The sequence below is a fragment of the Lissotriton vulgaris genome, chromosome 3_1, assembly GCF_964263255.1.
Source record: "Lissotriton vulgaris chromosome 3_1, aLisVul1.2, whole genome shotgun sequence".
Classification (NCBI taxonomy): Eukaryota; Metazoa; Chordata; class Amphibia; order Caudata; family Salamandridae; genus Lissotriton; species Lissotriton vulgaris.
The window spans coordinates 2,079,432,723-2,079,454,959 of NC_141689.1; the positions used below are offsets into that span (position 1 = coordinate 2,079,432,723).

The window sequence follows — 22,237 nt, forward strand, 5'->3', positions numbered from 1 at the left end:
AATCCGCAAATTCGCAAATCCGCAAATTCTCGGATTGCCAATCCGCAAAATCCGCCCATGCCTAAAGTTTGGCCGACATACGCCTGGAAATGTTCAGCGATTCAGAAAAGGGGGTGGTGATGAACAGAGTGTCTGAATTAAGCAGACCACTCTTACCCAGTCCAAAGATCAGGGCTTGATCCATCACCGTTATTTATCTCACTGCACCATCCCAGCTCAGAACCTGGCTATATGCAAATCAGTCTGTCCCTGGCCCAGTGCATCATGGGAACAGGGCAGACTAAACTACCAAGCCAATTCTTCACCAGAAAGGAGACAAGCTACCGGGGACCGGTTTCTGGCATTTCAGCCGTCTTCGGCCCGGCTTGCTTGAATCCTGATGGTGCAGTGAGAAAGGGACTCATGTCTGAGTATACCCTGCCACACCTATAGTGGCCAAAAACGATTCAGAAAAGGGGGTGGTGATGAACAGAGTGTCTGAATTAAGCAGACCACTCTTACCCAGTCCAAAGATCAGGGCTTGATCCATCACCGTTATTTATCTCACTGCACCATCCCAGCTCAGAACCTGGCTATATGCAAATCAGTCTGTCCCTGGCCCAGTGCATCACGGGAACAGGGCAGACTAAACTACCAAGCCAATTCTTCACCAGAAAGGAGACAAGCTACCGGGGACCGGTTTCTGGCATTTCAGCCGTCTTCGGCCCGGCTTGCTTGAATCCTGATGGTGCAGTGAGAAAGGGACTCATGTCTGAGTATACCCTGCCACACCTATAGTGGCCAAAAACGATTCAGAAAAGGGGGTGGTGATTAACAGAGTGTCTGAATTAAGCAGACCACTCTTACCCAGTCCAAAGATCAGGGCTTGATCCATCACCGTTATGTATCTCACTGCACCATCCCAGCTCAGAACCTGGCTATATGCAAATCAGTCTGTCCCTGGCCCAGTGCATCATGGGAACAGGGCAGACTAAACTACCAAGCCAATTCTTCACCAGAAAGGAGACAAGCTACCGGGGACCGGTTTCTGGCATTTCAGCCGTCTTCGGCCCGGCTTGCTTGAATCCTGATGGTGCAGTGAGAAAGGTGAATCATGTCTGAGTATACCCTGCCACACCTATAGTGGCCAAAAACGATTCAGAAAAGGGGGTGGTGATGAACAGAGTGTCTGAATTAAGCAGACCACTCTTACCCAGTCCAAAGATCAGGGCTTGATCCATCACCGTTATTTATCTCACTGCACCATCCCAGCTCAGAACCTGGCTATATGCAAATCAGTCTGTCCCTGGCCAAGTGCATCATGGGGACAGGGCAGACTAAACTACCAAGCCAATTCTTCACCATGTTCAGCAGCAGGCGGGCTGCGCAGTTCTGTACAGTCTGCAATCTTCAGCTTGTTGGAGGTAGAGCTCCAAGATATAGGGCGCTGGAATAGTCAAGCCGCAACAGAATTAGTGCTTGAACCATCAGCCTTTTGGTGACAAACAGTAGCATAGGGAAGCTCTTTCTGATCAACCTCAGCATTCCATAGCAACTGGCTGTGACTTTCGGGCCTGTTCTTTAAGGTCTAGATTGTGGCCCAACCACACACCCAGGCTCTTAATATGTTCTTTGGGGATAGGAACTGGACCCAGACAACTGGGCCAGAGATGATCTATATTCAGGGGGGCTGAGTTGCCCATGAGCATTAACTCAGTCTTTGACCCATTAAGTTTTAAATATGAGTTGTCCATTCATTTGAATACCTCTTCAAGATATGAGGCTAGACCTGGTGCAGAGCGATCGTGCTGATTGACGGAAACAACCAACTTGGTGTCGTCAGCATAAGTAACTATTTGTACCCTAAATGGCAGTACTATTTCGGCCAAATGGCCCAAACTGATATTGAATAGGGGGGGTTTAGGGACGATCTCTGAGGTACACCACAGGTTAGGGGCATCAGCTTTGACATTGTATCTGCAAAGGATCTGTCTTCAAGGAAGGACTGCAGCCATTTTAATACAATTCCTGTCACTCCCACATTCCTAAGACGTCGAATCAATAGCTGGGGGTTACAGTGGCAAAGGTTGCGCTGAGATCTAGGAGAATAAGGGCAGTGCAGCCTCCACCATCAAATATTCTTCAAGATTCCTTCATGACACTTACAGTGCACTTCCTTCCGAATTGAGGATCATTGTTGTATATATATATATATATATATATATATATATATATATATATATATATATATATATATATATATATATATATATATATATATATATATATATATATATATATATATATATTCACTGAAAAAACCATAGGTTTCACACCAGTTATAGTTACCTGGAAATTTTACTGACATAAAACCATTGAAATTCCCACGTTATAGTTAGTTGGACTCACTATAACTTGCGCGCCTGCAATGCACTGCAATGCACTGCTGATGATGTCACATATTACATCACTCATGACATGGTCAGTGACATCACTCATGACATCACTGATGACACCATCCTTGTGGCAGAGTGACAGACCTCCTTAAAGTGTAATGTAACCCTTAAAACACATATTCAAAAATAGAAATTAAAGTCATGCACCCCAAAAACCAATTACCTCTTTAAATAGTCCATACATGATTAAAGTGAAAGAATGGCCATTAACAAAACACTATGCATTGCTAAATTGCCAAAATTACAACAATTATTAGGAGACAAGTTATAAACAAGTTATAGTTGTATGTTGCTTAATAAATGCGTAAATGCATAAAATTAGGACATACATAATATTAAAGGGCATTTTAAAAGAGGGTAATTATGGTATACAGGTTACTGCAAGGCTAGAATAAGGTGCAAAGCGATCCAAAAATCACAAGATGTATACTTGATTATAATACCTCATATGTTAAAATTTAAAGGCATCACAGCAGGTGAACGTATCATCATGTGTACAGGATCTTCTGATTAAAACCACATATATTATTTTAAATATGTGCAGGAATAAAGCCCAAAGTGGGCATAGTGTTGACATACAGTACTTACAAATAGATCATACTTGCCCCGTCTGTGTCTAAATCTCATAGTGTACATACATAATCAACACCAATTTATGTTACAGGTTTAAATTAAAGTTACATATTAGCTTTTTTGTGCATCATATTATCATCTCAACTTTTGATTAAATCTATGCATTGTCTGCTTATGTTGGCCAAGCCCTTGATTAAAAATAACAGTGTAAAATGAATGTGTTTTTTCTCATAAAGAAAGGTGTAGGCTAACATTGTATGAATACTGTCAATCTCTTCAAGCAGTTCATATACAAATCTGTGCGTACGATTACAGAAAATTGTGTGTAAGTCCCCACTAATATTTAGACCATTAGGTGACTTAATGTCGAGACTATGAATGTATTGTTGTTCTACCTGTCTCAGCCTAACTTCTCTATTTTCACCCCGTCTAAGTTTAGGAACTGCATCAGTCACAAAGTTTGCCAGACAGTTAAGATTGTTATTATGTATTGCTTGAAATGTTGAGCCGCATGATAGTTGGGGTCAGAGTTAACACTAGCTTTGAGATGTTGGAGAATCCTTACATGCACCTGCAGCTTGGTACCTCCCACATACTGTACTTTGTCGGTGCATTCCAGGATATATACAGCAAAATCAGTTTTGAAAGTATAAAGATGAACAATTTTGACAGGACTGTAATCAAAGGCAGTTAGGTAATGTGTTGTATTGGACCCAGAGCAACCTGCTTTGCATGAACTGCACTTATAAAAGCCAGTCCTGGCTGAAAGCTCATTTTCAGTCTGAATAACCTCAGGGCTACTGCTCACCAATGCATTGCTCATGCTGGGTGCTCTTCTAAAGGTCATCATGGGTTCTGTGGGAAGTTTGGATCCTATAATTGATCACTCATCATCAAAAGTCTTTATTTCGGTTTTATAGTACCATAAAAGAAAAATTGCAAATATAAGCATATTTCAATATTTAAAAGATGTGTCCTAGCATCAGAGTTAAAGTGGCAAGCAATCCAAATATTTACTATCCAAAGTGCTAGTGCGAAATACACAGCCATCTGTTCAGATCGTTTGGGTTTCAATTAATTTACTTCCTTCACGTCAATAAAGTCGATAGGGCCCTCCTTCTGATGGACCATAATTTACCCAGAAATATTTCAGTTGCACAAGGAAAGAGTGGTCTCGCATCTGACTTCAGAATACGTAGGGCTTCTTTATGACTATGTGTCCCTAAGTATCTACATACTGGGATAAGCCAGTTCCTTCTGGGTCTGGCGTAGGCGGGACAAGCAAAAAATACATGGTCTATTGTTTTCTTATAGCTAGGGCAAGAAGGACAACCCTTGGGCTGTGATATATTTATCCTCCAGGTATTAGTGAAGGCATTGATAGGAAGGCAACCGGGTCTAAATTGAGTGTATAATTTCCTATCTCTTGGCACTTTTATTAAATCAAGGAAGCTTTCTAACTGGCTGCTAGATTTAATATCAAAGAACATGTCAGTTAAGCAGCCATGTTGTGTATTCATGAAGTTCTTCTGTTCTACCCTAGCCCAAAACTGCAGTTTTAGTATGTCCCTAGGGTATGTGGGAGGGCAACCTTCTTTCTCCTTAGGCACACCTATGTCCGCCCGGATGGTATTGGAGTAGTTGATCCACCCAATTCTGTGATTTGTGTCCAGGGCAGAAACTTCATTAAAAGCAGCTGCATAGGACATCAATTCTGGAGTTGTAACTAATCTGTGCCAAAAAAGCAAGGGGCGTAGGTTCACCAGATCATTGATAGACTTGAAACCCATATTGAGTTTCAAGGGAAGGAGGGGAGTGCTCTGAGGGAGTGATAACAGGCTTCTAAGGAACTTATTTTCTATTATCGAGAGGATGTTAACGTTTATAGAGCACCACAGTTCGGCTCCATAGAGTACACTGCTTACTACCTTACAGCTATACAGCTTCAGTGCAGTTTAAAGGCCTAATGTACGCGAGACAATGCTCCCGTCCCAGGGCCCCAGGTAACTGGGAAAACTTCAGGGATGCCCTCTCTAGATGTTTCTTTCATACCATTCCCTCAGATAACTTAATCAGATAATCAAAGGAGCTCACTCGTTCGAGCGGGACATTATCAAGAATCAAGTTACCCTTGAAGGATATGTGAGGATTTAGCATCATCAATTTAGTTTTAGTTGTGTTGATGACCAAACCCCTCTTGTCACAACTGAATCGGTCAAAATAATGGGCCACTGCCTTCTAAGAATGTATCTGATTTGTTATTCTTCCATGTTAAAAGACAGTATTAATTTCAAATCTGATTCTTTATTACTGGTAATGCATTCTACATTCTTGGTAGTCATACTGCCCCAAAGGAGAATAGATGCCCTGCTATCACGATTCACCCTTGAGATGGCTTGATCAAGGGTTTTTGTTACATACCCATGGGACAGAAGTCTCTGTTTAGCCTCCTGTTGGCACTTGATTAGATTGTGTTGTTGGCTACAATATCTTTGCAGTCTTAACATTTCCCCATAAGGGATACTGTCCTTAAGGTGTCTGGGATGAAAACCTTTTCCATGCAATATTGAGTTGCCAGCTGTAGATTTTCTGTATGGCTTGGCCTCAGTTTTGTTCATGGCTACAAAGAGCTGTACATCAAAAAATTCCCTGTTTATTAATACTGGCTGTAAATCCTAAATTTAATAAATTGACATTGATTTTTTCTGCAAACTCAGCCACACTATCTAGTAACCCATTCCATATGACAAATAAGTCATCTATATAGCCTAGCCAACAGACAATTTGGCCTTCCCAGTTGCCGCCATGCTCCCCCTTGGGTGCCTGCTCCTCCACCATCCCATTTGAAGACATGCATAACTAGGTGGAAAACAGACACCCATGGCAACTCTTCTTAATTGTTGGAAAATCACATTATTGAAATGGAAATAATTGTTTTCCCAGCACCACCTGATCATACATAATAGCATTTCACTATGTTTGTACAGTTTTAGTGGTCTGCTCCTAAAATAATATTTGACCACTCCCAGTCCATCATGGTTTCTGATGCTGGTGTAGAATGATGATATGTCCAGTGTCATGAACAGATATTTGTTGTTCCAAGGCATATCGTAAATTCTTCTTAGAAAGCCACCAGTATCTTTAATAAATAATGGTAGGTTACGCACATATTCTTGTAGAAAAACATCAACAAATTGTGCGGTTTTTCAAAAGTACTGTTCCTTGCTGATATTATGGGTTTGCCTGGTGTCGGGGTAGTATTTTTCTGTATTTTGGGAATAAAATACAGGACGGGCATTGTAGGGTGGTCATTCCGCAAAAACTAGTATTACTTTGTTGTTACTAGTCTTTCATTTTTCCATGTTGTAAGATCTTCATGAAATGTATTGGCTACCTCTCTTATATGTAGTATGTTGCTTCTTTTATAGCATAATTCATCATTTAGATGTATGTAGGCCTCTGTTACATATTCAGATGTAGGCCAAAGAATAATATTGCCACCTTTGTTAGCGTTGCAGATTATAAATAAGGCTCCCTGTTTTCTGTTTTTACGGATAAATACAGTCAGAAAACAATGTGTTTTCAGTCTGCATTTATTTTTAAAGTGGATAAATGCAGAAAATTGTGCTTCTTTTGAGTGACTCTCTTTTATGAACTGTAGCCCAACAGCTGAGCAAATGGTCTGCATGGGAAATTAAAAACATGAATGTATATCAACTTACATTTTTGGTATAATGCTAGTATTTTGTGGATGTATTGTTACATAATATTTGGCATCTTAAATAGCTAGATTTTGTGTGTATCAGTTAAATAAATATGGAAATGTACAGTTGTATAACTTCATTTATACACAAATCACAAAATAAATATGGATAAATACAGATAAAATAGCCTAAACATAAATATGGATAAATACAGACGTAAATGTTAAAAAAATAAATACCATAAAACTAGGGGACCTAATTAGAATTTGTTTCTTGTTTTGTAATGTTTTAATGAGAGTCTGGTACTTTCTGTCATGTGATGTGTATTTTCTTTGTGCTTTATTTGATTTATAATTGAGTTTTTTGATTTCCTCTACTATTTTGTCACTCAAGATATCAATGGCATCCCGTGGCATCATAGGCATGAATGTTGATTTAGGTTTGAAGGGAGTCTTCGCCAAGCCAAAGATCTCAACTGACTGTTCCTGAATTAATTGTCAAGTAGATAGTGTATTGTCAGCACCAGAGCCTTCGTTTTGTAGCTCTTGTAAATCAGGTATCATCTGAATATCTCTTATTTGTAGCATGTTGCTATTATCATTGGACACTACAGTTGGTATTGATGTTGTTGTTGATATAATTTGTGGCTTTTCCATATGGTATTTCATACATTTTATTTTCCGTATATATTTATCATATCAATTTGCATCTGACTGTAATTGAAGGCACTTTCCGGACAGTATGATAGCCCTAATGATTGAAATGATATTTCAGCCTTACTTAAAACCGCATCTGATAAATTGACTACAGTGTTCTCATTCTCTCCTGAAACACACAACTTGGACAGTGGAACAACAAAGAGCACTTGTGGCAACAATCACAAAAGGTATTCTTGCCAATGAAATCAGAATCAAAAACTATCTTGTGTGCAAGTTTCTAAAAGTGACCCCTGTCCAAAGAGACCCCCCTTTTTTTACTCAAGGGGCAGTTGTACAAAAGAACTAGATCAAAGCAGCACCACTTCAGAATACACAAGTCTATACAAATAGTTATAGCTCAATCATGCGCAACTTGGAACAATTTCTTCTTTATTATTTCTTTCTTTATAATGCAAACAGCCAACACCTTTCGTCCTGTAATGCAGGACTTCTTCAGGGCATTCCTCAATATAAATCAACCAAATGAAACGATCCAAATAGTATTACGCTTATAAGCTGATCTCGTATCAAGCAGAAACAACAATCTTAATTTGTATTTCAAGTAGAAGATCTGAATGTTGGGTCAAAATGTATTCCAATAAATCTCCAAATACCGATGATCATGACAGAGTCAGTAGATTAAAGTGATATGGTAACCACAGATATATAATGGAAACACTGGTGCACTAGAACCAGCATATTTTTTTTGGACCACTCCAATGTAGCTGCACTTCAACGCAGCGACTACGCCCGGCTCCATATCCTGCATGGCCCTCCCGCCCGTAGTTCCATAGTTGTGTATTCTTATTCTCTTCTATTTGCGTTTCCATTTGGCTCCTTGTCGTTTTTTTTCAGTTTATTTGCTATGGATTTTCCTCCTCTCTCACCATCTCTGGTTGCGTCTCTGTTTGCTTGTAAATTTGGTCCTCACGGCCATAATGTTTGAGGCCTATTGCAGCGTAAAAAATCCAGCTCATCCTTAATTTGATCGGGCCTCCAGATTGATTTCTCATAGCTCTATTATCCTCTGAGTCTGTTTCACTTTTAACAGCCAAACTTAAATCAGAGGCAGAGGCTGTGTTGGAAGCTTGAGCACAGATTTTGTCATCTTGTCTCGCAATGTTCCAATCCATTTGTCGTTGTCTTTTTAGGGAATCCAATTTTTTAGCACATGTAAATATTTGGCCTTGCTCATGGTCAATTTTATCTCTTTGGGATTTGTGTGCTTTCCTTGATTTAATTATGTCTTTCCTGTTTCTTCAATCTTTCATTAATTTCCTCCCAATATTTAGCTATCATATCGCTTTGGTCTGAGCCTTCCAATTCATAAAAATTTGGTCAATTTCTTTTTGCAGTGCCTCCCGGTAAATCTCATCAAATTTGCACTAACCGCCTGAATGCATCTAAATTACTCTCAGCCCATTCTTTGAGCATAGAAGGGTCTGGGGTTTTCAAAACTTGGGGCCAGCATGATCCTTAAACCTCTTGGTATGCGTCCTGCCTCCAGGTATTTTTGGAGGGATTTTCTGTCCCACCACTTTGCCTGTTTGCTTTTCATTTTTTTCCCCAATGTTCAAATGTATATCTAACATCCCCTTTTCTCTTGGCATTGGTAGCCGAAGACTGTCGGCTCGTATTCTCCTTATTTGGTAAGTTTTCAAATAATGCATCAGCAGCTGCCTCTCTCTCTCCCAGTGCGTCAGCAGACATTGCTGCTGCTGATTTATTTTCAACGTTAGACAATCACGCAGGGAATAATACCTTTTCGTTAGACCGGTCGATTCCGAGCACACCTTCCAGCCTGCCAAAATCACGACTTATCACAGTTTGATCTGCTCCACATTGTGCGTCCTTCAACTCGTGCCTCATAGCAGCCTGATGTAATATGTGACGTCAGCATTGAATTGTGAGGGCATGAGTTATAGTTAGCTCAGCTAACTATAACCGCTGAATTTCACATGTTTCGTACAATTGAAATGTCAGCCTAACTATAACGTCCCTGTAACCTTTGTTTTTTTCTGTGAATTTCTAAGGGTTTTTAAATGCTCATTTCTAACTATAATGTCCCTGAAAACTATGTTTTGTTCAGTGAATTCTTATGGTTTTTTTAACTAGTAGTCATTTTTGCAGAGTGGTAGAAAAAGGGGGCTTTGCCACCAACCAGCAACCAGGAATTCTGCTGCGTAGGACTTACAGGAGGTACCGGGAGAGCTTCTTGGCCCCCAAGGTTCCTTGGGAGTAAAGTGGACTTAATCCCCCAACCAGTAGTGCACCAGGAGGCATGTTTGCAGAGTGGTGGAGAAAGGTGGGCGTGGCCTCCAAAGACCTCTTAGCAATCCCACTGTGTGGGACTTACTGGAGGTAACAGGAGGGGTAGTTGGCCCCCAAGGATGTCCTTGGGGGGCCAACTACCCCTCCTATTTCCTCCAGTAAGTACCACAAAGCAGGATTGCTGAGTTCTGATACCAGGACACGTCCTCTTTGTCCATCACTCTGAAAAGTGCATTTCCATTACAACATCTGCATCAGACTACTAGAAATATGTTGCTAATAATTGTGGAAATCAATGGCTGGAAGATGTATCCTACTCCATTGGTGTATAAGCAGACCTCACTATATATAGAGGACCCAAAAACTTGTAGTCACAAAGACATTCAAATAACTCGAAGACAGAAAGGACAACACCTGTGGTTGAATGGGTACAGCGGAATGGACTGCTGTTCCCAGCATCAGAATAGGGTATACCAGGCGAGGATTGACCTGTGAAGTACAATAAAACATGGGGACCATGGATGGAACATTTGTAGTACAGTAATAAGATGGGTAATAATTCCACATCAATGATGCCATTAATTGTAGAAGCTGATTACACTGGTATACCATTGTATAATGTATATTCAAGGCACTGCTCAAGAGTACAGCTAACCTGCACTATATAATATGTTTTTTATACAATTTAATTAAAAATGTTAACAAAGGCACTCCAGCAGAGAGACTTCTGAAACATTCAGCCTCTGAAGTAGGGTTTTGCAAATGTAAATGATGCTGACGTAGGAGTGTAAGATTAGTATTTTTCCAATTTTAAAAAGTATATTTATTTACACTGAGCCTCTGGCAAAATTCTCACTTTTATGTGGGAAAGTCCTTTGCGAAAACCAATCGGAGTATTTTACCCTCTTTTTTGCACAGAAATTCAAGACATTTGTGGATTGTATGTACTGAAACGTCAAAATCAAAACCATGCATAACCAATGAAAAGGGTGATTGTCAATAACGTACTTGCCAGATGTTTGAGATAGTATGGGTGGAATCTATGTGCGCGAGATGAATGTGAAGCATGGTAGCTAGGCATCAGGATGCTATGTTTCGGTTGACTACGATGTTAGTGATGTAAGGGGTGCTGCAAGGTGTGGTCACTGCAAAACATGACAACTGAAGTTTGGAAATGTTCTAGTCATATATGCAGTAGGCTTTGGGGCACAATACTTCTAGTGAATTCCTTATAATAGCAGTTTTAGGCCTGGCTACTGATAACTTTAACTGCCCGCCAGACTGTTTGTTAACATTTTTTTAAATTATACAATCCATGGACTTTTGGCTCCACCCCATAGGAGTATTTCTCTCACCTTATGCTATTGGCTGTTTGGTTTATCATTCTGCATCCAACGGTGTACTTGCTTCGCAATACTTGTAATCCAATTTTACATTTAAAATGTAAACTTGAACATCACATATTCATCACACATTCAATCAATCAATCAATCAATATTTAGCTTTATTCGACCATGATAATTACAGTCATAAAAGCACATATCACACTCAATACATATTAGAATAAAAAGTTAATAGTGAAAATGTACAATTAAAAAATAAAAGGTAAGATAACAAACACACATAAATAATGTACATCATTTAAAATCCAAGAGCATTTCAGATCCTACTGCACCACCTAGGAAGGAGCCTCCAAAGGGTCAAATGACATACTTTTCCTCTGCCACAGCGCCTTTTTCAAGAATTTGGATACCCTCCATGCCACGTGCTCATTCTCTAAAAGTTGTAAAAGAACAAGCTCTGGACAGCATTTACCGAGGCCCTGCTGTCTTAAAAGAGGTACTAGACAAATTTTCCTTAGTTCCGAGAACAACTTACAAAAGAAAACAAGGTTGATAGTGGACTGCTCTGAATGGGAATCACACAGACACAAGGGTAACAATCTTGACCAGTCATTCATTTTAGGAGTAGTCACTAATCTATGTACCGTGCCCAGTCAAAATCTTATCAAGAGCATTCTATCATAGCCACTTGAGACAAAATATAAATGAGGTTCCATAGCCAGAGACACAAGCCTTAGCTGATGTTGAATAACAGTAGTTTTGGAGGCTTCATCTGCTACTCTTAACCCCTTCCCTGCTAATGACGAGCTCAGCTCGTCATGAGGCACGGTTGAGCTGTGCTGATGACGAGCTGAGCTCGTCATGTATAATGGGATTTACTCATAGCTCAGCACAGGGGGGGAAAACCTCTAGCACCCAAGGTGTTAAAGAACCCAACATTTCAAGGCCCTCTATCTTCAGGGTTTGGCTCAAGATTCGAGCCATAGAGCTGGGATTTGAATAAAAATCTGAGTATCCAAGATCCTTCATGAACCTGTAGATAAACCTAAGCCAGGGAATATTCAACTCCACGTCCAACCTGGTACAATCAAGCAGGATATCTCAATTTAAATGGGTCTGATCACTAACCCTTATCCTGTGCCAGAGGAGTACTGGCTCCAGTTTGCTAAGGTCCAGTAGATATGGGAGGCCCAACTCCTCATGACACACAAATGTGCAGCGAGTGAAGGAGAGAATGTACCGGAAGAAGGCATTTTCCATAAGTTGTAAAGGGAAAGAATTAGCGATGCACCACACCCCTGCCCCGTATATTGCTGTTGAAATGCACTGAGCCTTATATATATGTAGAAGTTCGCCAGGCGGCTTCTAGCCCAGTTACTTCGCAAAGATGGCAACGGCACTAGCTGATCTACTAAAGCCCAGTTTTTCAGCTCAATTGAACGGGACCATGTATCATTCTGATTAAAAAGGACACCAAGATACGAGAAAGTACTTGTTGATGCTAGCTTCCTACCATCCAGGCATATGTCTCTACCCATATCCCTACGGGTCCCGGTTCCACAGCTCATTATAAATGTTTTGGAAAAATTAATAATTAAGACCAAATCGAGCATAAAAGTGTTAAAACTGTCCAGAACCCCTTGTATACCATTTTGTGTGCGTGACATTAAAACGGCATCATCTGCATATAAGAGCCGGTAAGGGCCCCCCATCTGCTTGAGGAAAATCTTGTCTACTCTTTAGGAGTGCGTTGGCCAGCCCATTAACATATAGGTTAAAAAGGAAGGGGGCCAGGACACATCCCTGCCTGACCCCTCTTCTAACTGGAAATCCTTCTGTGCACTGACCGTCCACCCCATATCTAACGTTGGCTGAAGCTCCCTCATAAAAACGCTGCAGGAAGTCAATGATATTTGGGTCCACCCATAAGTCAGCAAGGATCTCCCATAACCTGACATGGATTACAGAGTCAAACGCTGCAGTTAAATCAACGAAGACTAAGTAAAGTCCCCCCTTTTTGGCTCTTGTGTATTTCCCTATGATAATGGCCAGCTCTAAACTCTATTCTATAGTGCCCAACCCCTCCCGGAAGCCATACTGAAGGTCAGACAGAACGTGATTTTCGGCTGCCCAGTCCTGTAATCACTGCAGGATGACTCAAATGGAATCAAGAAGGGAAATTGGTCTATAATAGCCAGGATCTTGATGATTTCCATTCTTGAATATGAAGACAATAATAGACTACATTCAGGTCTTTGGGAAGGTAGTACAATCACTGGTGTTAACCAGCTGAGTTAGTACTGGGACCCATAGCAGGACGTTTGACTTAAATAAGTCAACTGGCGCCCCGTCGGGGCCCAGAGCCTTACCCCCCTGGCTACGAGCAAGGGCCAAGACCATTTTGTCTAGCGTTACATGAAGGTTACCATGTTGTAAAGAATGAGCTCCCTGGGGCAGCTGCTCATCGGAGGCTAGGCCATTATATAATGCAGAAAAGTGACTTACCCAGTCTTTTTCTGGGATCGCAATCTTGATGGAAGGGCCTCCACACCCACACATGGGCGGGGGCCCTTAAAATCTTCCAAAAGGCCGCAGAGTCCTTCTTTTGGACAGCTGCATGAAGCAACTCCCAGGCTTCCTCCCTCAGTGACCTATTTCTTATAGCAATAGCCCTCCTATGCAATGCTCTAGCCCTCCTCACCCCCACACGCGATCTAGGTTGTCTATGGAGCTCTACCTTCAGATCCGAGTAACCCTTAGTGCAAGCACTATTAAACCAACCAGGGATTTTCAGCCCATTACAGCATTGATCACTCAGTTAGCTCCTAATCTCTTTGGATATCTCAAGGAAGGAGTGGACTATGTCATCTGTGTTGGAAAGCTCATTCAGACACATGTCAAAGGCTGTTTTGCAGGATAGGATGAGCTGTTTAGTCAATGCCTCTGGGTCGACTTTAGACCAATGAAGAGCGTACCCATTTGTTTTTTTCAACTTTAAGGTACCCTTCACCCGGTTCACTTAGTTCTTCCCCACAGAGCTTTGGGAAGATAAATGTAACTTGAGACAAAGCTGGTAGTGATCGCTCAATGCAATGCTCCCTATCATGAAGGAGAGCAGGCTTGGGGCAAGAGTATGTGAAACCAACATGAAGTCGATGGTGGAAGCAAGGCCTCTACCGTTAAAGGTCAGGGACAGAATCACTGATGTAGGAACACGTTCATTCGCAAATCCCAGATCGTATCGGGACATTAATTCATCAAAAAGGTACCCAGCCTTTGTGTGTGAGAAATTACAGTTGAGGACCCCCTCTGCAATGTGGGTACCACATATTTTCAAATTAGCTGATTTACACAATGCACAGTTAAAATCCCCCAACAGAATAATCACAGTGTCTACAGAGCTCGAGTTGCAAATAACATCCAAGCCCTCACCAATCCGTAAAAGCTCACTCCCCATCTCTCCCACAGAAACATTATTATAAAAGTTTGCCATAAGCACTCTCTTTTTGTGCTTTATGTACAATTGTATAATCTGGTAGTAGCAATCCCCAGCACAAAAAACAATCTTATCCACCACTAGCATGTTAGAAATATACATGCCCAACCCTCCCTTAGGCCTACCTCCCAGACCCTTCACTGCAGGAGTGTTGAAAGTAATGTAGCCAATGATGTGGACTGGTTCCAACTCTGATGTTTCTTGTAAGCACAAGATATCAGTGCTATTGATGAACTCTCACCACAGTGGATTTCAAATCTTGCCATGCAGCCCCGCAATGTTCCAGGAAATGATACTAGTTTCTATCACCACTTTGTTAGAAATAAGGCTAGCTGGAAGAGTGGAAGGGTGGTCGCTTGAACTGTGAGAGGACCCTTCAGTGGTGTGGAACGCGCTAACGTTATTTCTCAAAACGTTTATGTGGGGATTGCTGCGAGTAGACTCCATATGGTTATTTGCAGTGATGGTGGGAAGTGAGTTGGTGGCAATGTTAGGGCTAGGTGTCCTACTACACTGAACTTCAGGACAAGCCACAGGCTTGCCAGACCCCCCTCTGCTGTTTTAGCAGACTGCCTGGGAATCACCAGTCAGCCTACCTCATCCAAGTTATAGAGAGGTGCATAAAAGTTACTCAGAGGAATTGGGTAACTAAGAGGTAATGAACCTCCACAGAAGCCCTCTGTATGGCGTTGTAAAGGTCTAACGGGGTGGTAGAAGAAGCCCAACAGGACAATACTGACCCCCTGGCTTCTAACTGGCCAAGAGCCCGCCCTGTTCATAATTGTGCGGATAAGTGCAGGGGATGCAATAGAAAGAACCACACAGTATCCCATAAGGGACTTGCCGGAATATCCCACCCACCCTATCCTGCGAGCCATTATAAATTCACAAAAGAGTTCGGTTGTCAAGCTTGTTTTCCCACTTAGATAGTGCAAAGATTTATTGCGTAAGGTAGACCAATGTTCAAACTCCCCTTGTGGGAGCGGAGGGACATTCACCCAAACTATTGTGAGTGGTGTAGCTTCCGGTGGAAGGTGAAGTACCTTTGGGCCCATAGCTCCCCCTGCTATCCTCTGGGGTCTTAAGTTCATGCAAGACGGCAGTCCCATAGTCACCTTATGTGACGGCTTTTGATAGGAGGTGGATATTAGATTTGCAGGACTCGGCTTGCCCTGCTGCCGGTTAAAGTGAGTAGGGACCGAGTGACCTGCCAGAGTTTGTAGAAAAACACCTTCAGAAACAATACAATCTAGGTTAGGTTGTGGCCTGGGTGTAAGGAGGTCTGCTTTAGTGCTCTGGTCTGGGGAGGTTTACGCACAGAGGCATCCAGGAGACTGGGTGGCATCCTAGAGACGTATTGACTGGGACCTTGTGATGTTACAATAGGGAGTGTTATAAGACTTTCCAGATTCGCTAATCTGTCCTCAATTTTACTAAGGGTGGCTATTAAGGGGCTCACAACCACTGTAAGGATTGCCTTCAACTTTTGCCAGAATTCTCTCATAGATGCACCTGTAGGGCCGATAGTAACCGCCTCTACAGGGGGTGTGAGCTCAGGAGGCAAGGATTGTGGCCCAGTATTTATCGCGGGTTCCAAGTGGATAGATTGTTTATTACTATTATGCCTAGTATTGGCCATGATCTTCCTTTTCTTCCTGTGAGGTTTCATCCATTGGTATTTTTATCTTTTTGGGCCCTAGTAATAATTTTAGGCCGCGCCCCCCTCCTTTATTGTTTCCTGGGACTCATGTGGAAAAATTACCGGTGACGGGGTTCAGATATAGAAGATGTCATAGGAGCACATGCAACAGGTAAATTAACTTCCTGAACGTACAAAGGAGGATGTAATCCTGCTACCATAGGTTCAATAGGCAACCTTCATTCTGTTAGCGCTATTTCGTGCATTAGTGCTGCATCAGCCCGGGACAAAAAAGCATTCAGGGTACTCACTTCCCTGTGAGTGACTTTCTTTTTGTCATAATATAAAACCTCTAATTATATACAAATGTAAGGATACAAATCTGCTATGTCTAGCAAGTTTTAAGTCCCGGTCACAAAATTAATATACTTAGGAAAATGAAGCATGCCAAAGTCTCACATGTTGCAGGGGGGAAAAGTGTCAGTGGGATGGCCCTGCCTGGCCTCTTACAGCCCCTGCTAGGCACAAATGGGTCCGCCCTTGGCCCGGGCGTCACCTGTGTGCATGCCATGTTGTGTGGGGCAAGACGGCGCTTTAAAGCGCGTTGGCCACACCTCCCCTAGCAGCAGCTACAGCAAGTCAATGCAAAGCGGTGCACCCTGCAACAGCGAGTCCCACCAGGGTGTTGCCATGAGGAGTGAGTCCCGTGGCACAGATCCGGGGCCAAAATCCTCGAGGCAGAGGTCGGCGACCCACACAGGGGGAAACAGTGCAGCGGTGATCGGGCACAGACACAGCAAGGGACAGGAGCAACAAACACTTCAATTTTAATGGCACTCTATCATTCTATATATAAGGCAATCTTCTTTTCCTCTTATATTTTTCTCTGGCAACCTTTAATCAGTTATCAGGAAATGCTCTGGGGCTTCTTGTGTGCAGTGATGAATATCACTATTGGTTGGTATTTAGACTCTCTGTATGTGTTTCATCTTCATCAACCTTCAGGCATTTCTTTGGTGGATAAGTAGGTTAAGTCCAGCTGTGGAGTGTTTTCATTAGCACCCATTAATGGTAGGAGACTATGAGCATGAACAGTAGGTTAACATGGATCATAAAAAATGATTCAAGAAAAAGCATGCCTATATAATGACAGCATGGAGTTATCTGGAAGTTCCCAGGGCTTACACATGTTGCATGCTTAAAGACATCACCAAGCATGCACTGGTGATTTGTACTTCTCCTTTGAGCTTGTAGTAATAGGTTTCTTCTGCTAATCAGGCTCTGATCATTTAATTTACTGCTGTTTTGGTCTATTCAAGGTCGCTTTGGTTGCATATGTTTAGTATAGGTTGATAATTAGAATCTATCCATTAAGCAAATTGTAAGTAGCTGTTCTGTGGAAGTTGTTTCTATTGCATTTGTTCTCTTGGTGTATTTTGCCTGCTGATACCAGGCAAAATCATGTGAGGAGGCAGAATACATTTAGTCCTAACCTAAGCCAGATTTTCACCGACCACCTATGAGAGCCAACACTGGGGTCAAGCGAGTGATTTCCTTTTCTTCAGAGGATGTGAACTCAGATGGTTTTTCAGTAGTGGCAGCTTTCCAGCATTGACCTCATGTCTAGGGAATCCCTTAGCACAGACAACAATGTTCCCCAAAAAATAGCAAAATAAATTACAAATATAATCTTACTCTAGTGTCTACCCCTGTGGTAAGTGATCCTCTGTCATTTTTGCATGTTCTTTACCTTTAAGATAATAATTTATAGTAAATGCTATGGATGTTAAGTGATATCCCTTCATGCCTGCCACAATATAACTCAGCTTGGAGGCACAGAAAGATGCTAAAAGACTACCTGTTTTCTTTTAAAAGTCAATTTACAATCATAGGCAATATCCTGATGGCAAACATAAAGATAATGAAAGTTGTAGGTTAGCAAATTTTATAACTTTCCCTAATAATTTTCTATTATTTATAACCCAAGGTTTATCTCAGAATCATAGCTATCACATTTTATAAGGAACTCTATATATATTGACATAAACAAATTATAAATGTACTGATTTACCTGCAATTAATGGAGAGTCTCCATCTTCATTCTTAGCATTGGGGTTACAGCCATTGTTAAGAAGAAAGTTAACATTTTCTAGTTGGCAATAGTCTATAGCCAGAAAAAGGGGTGTCTCCCCCTTTAGAGTGATTTTCTCCCACACACTAGAACATGAAGCTGAAAGTGAGTGTGAAAAACTGAAATTAGTTTACTGGATAATAAAAGTCTTAGGTTATATTGAAGTGAATGAAAACAAGTAATTAACCTTTAAGAGTTAGTGCAAGAATATCTGTATTTGACTGTATTGCAGCTTCATGCAAAGGAATCCATCCTCTTCCATCTGCCTCTTTAAAGGCATGATAGTGGGAGCTCAAACTTTGTAATGTCTTCTCATCACCTGTAAGAAGTTAAATTAGGGTAAAGTCAGGTTTACTGTACATCGTTTAATTGTACATACAATGTAATACTTCAGCTGCAAACAAATATTTAAACGTAGTGGGGCCTATTAACAAGGGTAAACATGCATGTGTATTTCATTATTTACTTATAAACTTTTATAGAGCGCGAACATGACCCACAAGTGTTTCTGAGCACTTTACACATGGTCAGGGAGAAAAAACAAGCAAACCAACAATAAACAAGAAAGTTAAGGAGAATGGAGAGAGCCCCGCTGAAGGGCAAAGCAGATACATAACAAAACAGGAGCATACATATGAAGTAGTAAACATAAGTGAAGAGAAAGTTTCATGACATGGCCCAGAAGGTAGAGCTTGTGGATTTTAGTTCATAAAAGTATTCATCAGTGAAACTTTAACTTCTTTTTTGACAGATACAGTTGAGGGATTCAGTCTGGTTGAAGGGGCAGGGAGCTCCAAGTTCTCATGGAAAAGCCCTAGAAGGCACAGTTGTATGTTTTCTTTTTATGACATGTCTGTGGTTTTCAGCAATAAGGTGCTGGTGCTTCTAGAGGACATGCAGCTGCCAGGCTTTGTGGGTTATTCAGGTAATTTATATCTGAATCCTAGCCTTATATGGGACCAGGTTTAGGGGCTTCAAAGCTGGTGAGAAGTGATTGTTTCTTTTGGATCCTGTAATGAGCCTTGCAGCAGAGTTAAGAGAGGCCGAGGGGCGGGAGGGGGCAACCTGTATCTAAGTAATCCACAGAGGGTTGCACTTCCATAATTCAACCTGCAGATTCCTAGGGCTTAAGCAGCAGACTTGAAGTCATCAGGGGGAGGAAGGGTTTCATGATTATTTGGAAGTTCGCTCCTCTCATGGCAGTGCTGATGTGCTGCTGCATATTAAGATTCTTATCTAGCTTTATTCTCAGTGATGTTATGGAAGCTATGATATTTGTTACGCAGTTAAAAGCAGTTAGTAGTTTCAAATATTCTTCAATAATGGGGACCGCTTGGGGGCGGGGGGTGATTTGGAGGCATTCTGTTGTTTTGAGATTGTTTAGTCTGAGGTGGTCAGCCGGTTTTGGGTTTTATGAAGTGCAGTGTTGAGGGGCCTGATATCCTCAGGGGAAGAGATTTCCAAGTACAGTTGGGTGTCATTGGTTGTACTACTAGTAAATGTACTCTTACACATTTTAGTAGCTTTACTACTTTGGCCTAGTCACAAACCTCGAGTGTACAGTCACTCAAAAGTGTAAACTTGTATGTGTACACCCCACTGAAATACCCTTTATAAATACCACACATGGCCACTATTGATACTGAAACACACTCCCATAGAAAATAATGAAGGTAGGGATTTAAAATTAGATGGCATAGCAAATAATGTTAAATTAAATTAAATGATTAAAAGAAATTACTAAAATAATTCAACTTAATGTACTATTTACAAAATTATCTAAAAATAAAACAATGGTATTTTATTTTAACAAATTGTTTTAATTAATTAATTATCTGTTAAAATATTATTACATTAAATTTAGATCAATATAACACTTTTAATAATTATGGGGCTGACAACTGACAATTGCTGTGTGCTGTAGTGGCCAGATGAAAAATGTGAACGACTCAATAACAGAACAAACAGTGAAGCAGAGTTGCTGAAAGCCCAAAGAAGTATGTCACTGGTAAAACCTATGGTTGACTGGCATTCTTCTTTATTTCTCTCTTCCACCCTCCTATAAACGGGCTGAATGAGGTCTATATAGTAACATTGATTGAGGTGGCCAAAATCACTAATTATTCAAGCACCCAGAGACAATTCATCCTGCAATATGTACTATACTAATTGCCACTATTATTATTTGAACAACTCTGAGGGTAAGGATTATTAGAGTTAAGTGCATGCACTGCATGCATTAAATTATACACAGTCAAAATCGAAGTCCGTAAAGCACCAACATAGAGCCTGATAATGAATGAGTTGGGAAAGAATCAGATATCTATCACAGATCAAAAATAACGATTCCCCAGGGTATCGTAAATTATTGGGTGCAATAAATAGCACCTATTATCAATTTCTGGGGGATACCATGTGGATTTTGGTGTTTAACAAACCAAAATCTGCATGAGGTAAATGCGCTATGTTTTTCGGCTGCTACATTTCAGCTGGTTTAACCTCCAGAAATCTACCGAAGGTTGAGGTATTTAACACATCCGATAATTATCCGATGCATTAAATACAAACACACTCATAATTCCAACCCCGCTCACAAACAGGTCCTTAGTGTCTGATGATTGATCATCTTCTGATACTTAACTGCATGTATTGCTGTAACTATCTTCTTATGATCACTGTGGTCAGTAGGTAATGAAACAAAGCTAAAAGAGAGGAAAACAATTAAATAATTTTGTATTTGTGACAGACGGTTAAAATAAAGAGATATTCATGTTAGCATAATGCATTGCATCAAAGAGCCAGTTATAAATACAAATGAAGGAAATGTAGCCATTTTAGTAAAGGAGGCACTGAAGATTTCAAAACATAGGAAAAAAAGAATAGGAAATGCTGCATATCTTTCAAGGTTATCACTTCCTCCTTCATTTGAAATAGATTTCAGATTTTTGGGGGATTTGCAAACATTGTGAGAAGTATGCTTGCAAAACCATCAAACCCAAAGATTTCCAAGATTTCTAAAATTCATTATTTCCTAACGTAGAAAATATGCATCTAGAAGTCAGGCACAAATGTGCGTTGTCACATTTAGCATTTTCTTAGTTTTTTCATTGAGAACATATTTTCAACTTTGGAGAAACTCTCACCTCCATTCCCATCCACGAAATGTGGGGGAATACATATATATTTACAACTGTAAGAAATGGATGTTGTGGAATTTCATATTTGAAATATGGACCACATGTTTATGATCTATAATGTATGTCTATAAACACATCAGGAGGTCTCAAGGCCATAGCCTATAAAAAAACTATGTGACCTCCCTCCAGATCTGTGATTCATAGATGTACATAGTATATCTCAACTGCAGTACATATGCACTTTATAGCATATCTATATAGATATATATATATATTTATTGAAAAAAACACAGGTTACAGGAACATTATAGTTAGTCTGACATTTCACTCGTACAAAACCAGAGAAATTCAGCCATTATAGCTAGCTGAGCTAACTATAAGTCGCAACCCGCAATGCACTGCTTATGACCTCACATATTACATCACTCATGATATGGTCAGGGACATCCCTGATGACATCATTCATGACATCTCAAATGACATCACTCATGGCATCATCCAGTGACTGAGTGTTTCTAAAAAAGTTTAAGGATGTTATACATATATACGCTAAGGTGTATTTGGAGAACGATTGGGTGTATGAGTGTCTGTATGGATGTTTTAGTGGGTGCGAAACGGACTGTATAAGTGAGTGATTAAACATGTCGTAATGAATGTATGGGTGAGTAACGAATCTGCGTGAATATGTGTATCAGTCTGACAGTTGGTGTGTAAGTGGCTGCATGGGATGGTGAGTAGGGGCATTAGTGTCTATATGGGTTATTAATTAGCTGTTTGATTACCTGTATGGGTGCCTGAGTATCTGTGTGA

At 40.8% G+C, this 22,237-nt stretch overlaps 1 protein-coding gene across 1 annotated transcript in view; it reads right to left on the minus strand.

Moving 5' to 3' along the window:
* Window positions 1-19,918, minus strand: part of LOC147728823 (dynein axonemal heavy chain 12-like) — a 136,353-nt gene extending 116,435 nt beyond the window's left edge. Inside the window, exons 1-3 of the mRNA XM_086963871.1 lie at window positions 19,912-19,918; window positions 18,478-18,609; window positions 18,231-18,389 (exon numbers count right to left, since the gene is read on the minus strand). Coding sequence (XP_086819997.1) covers window positions 18,231-18,389; window positions 18,478-18,609; window positions 19,912-19,918 — 298 coding nt within the window. The remainder of the gene's footprint in view (window positions 1-18,230; window positions 18,390-18,477; window positions 18,610-19,911) is intronic.
* Window positions 19,919-22,237: the final 2,319 nt, after the last annotated feature.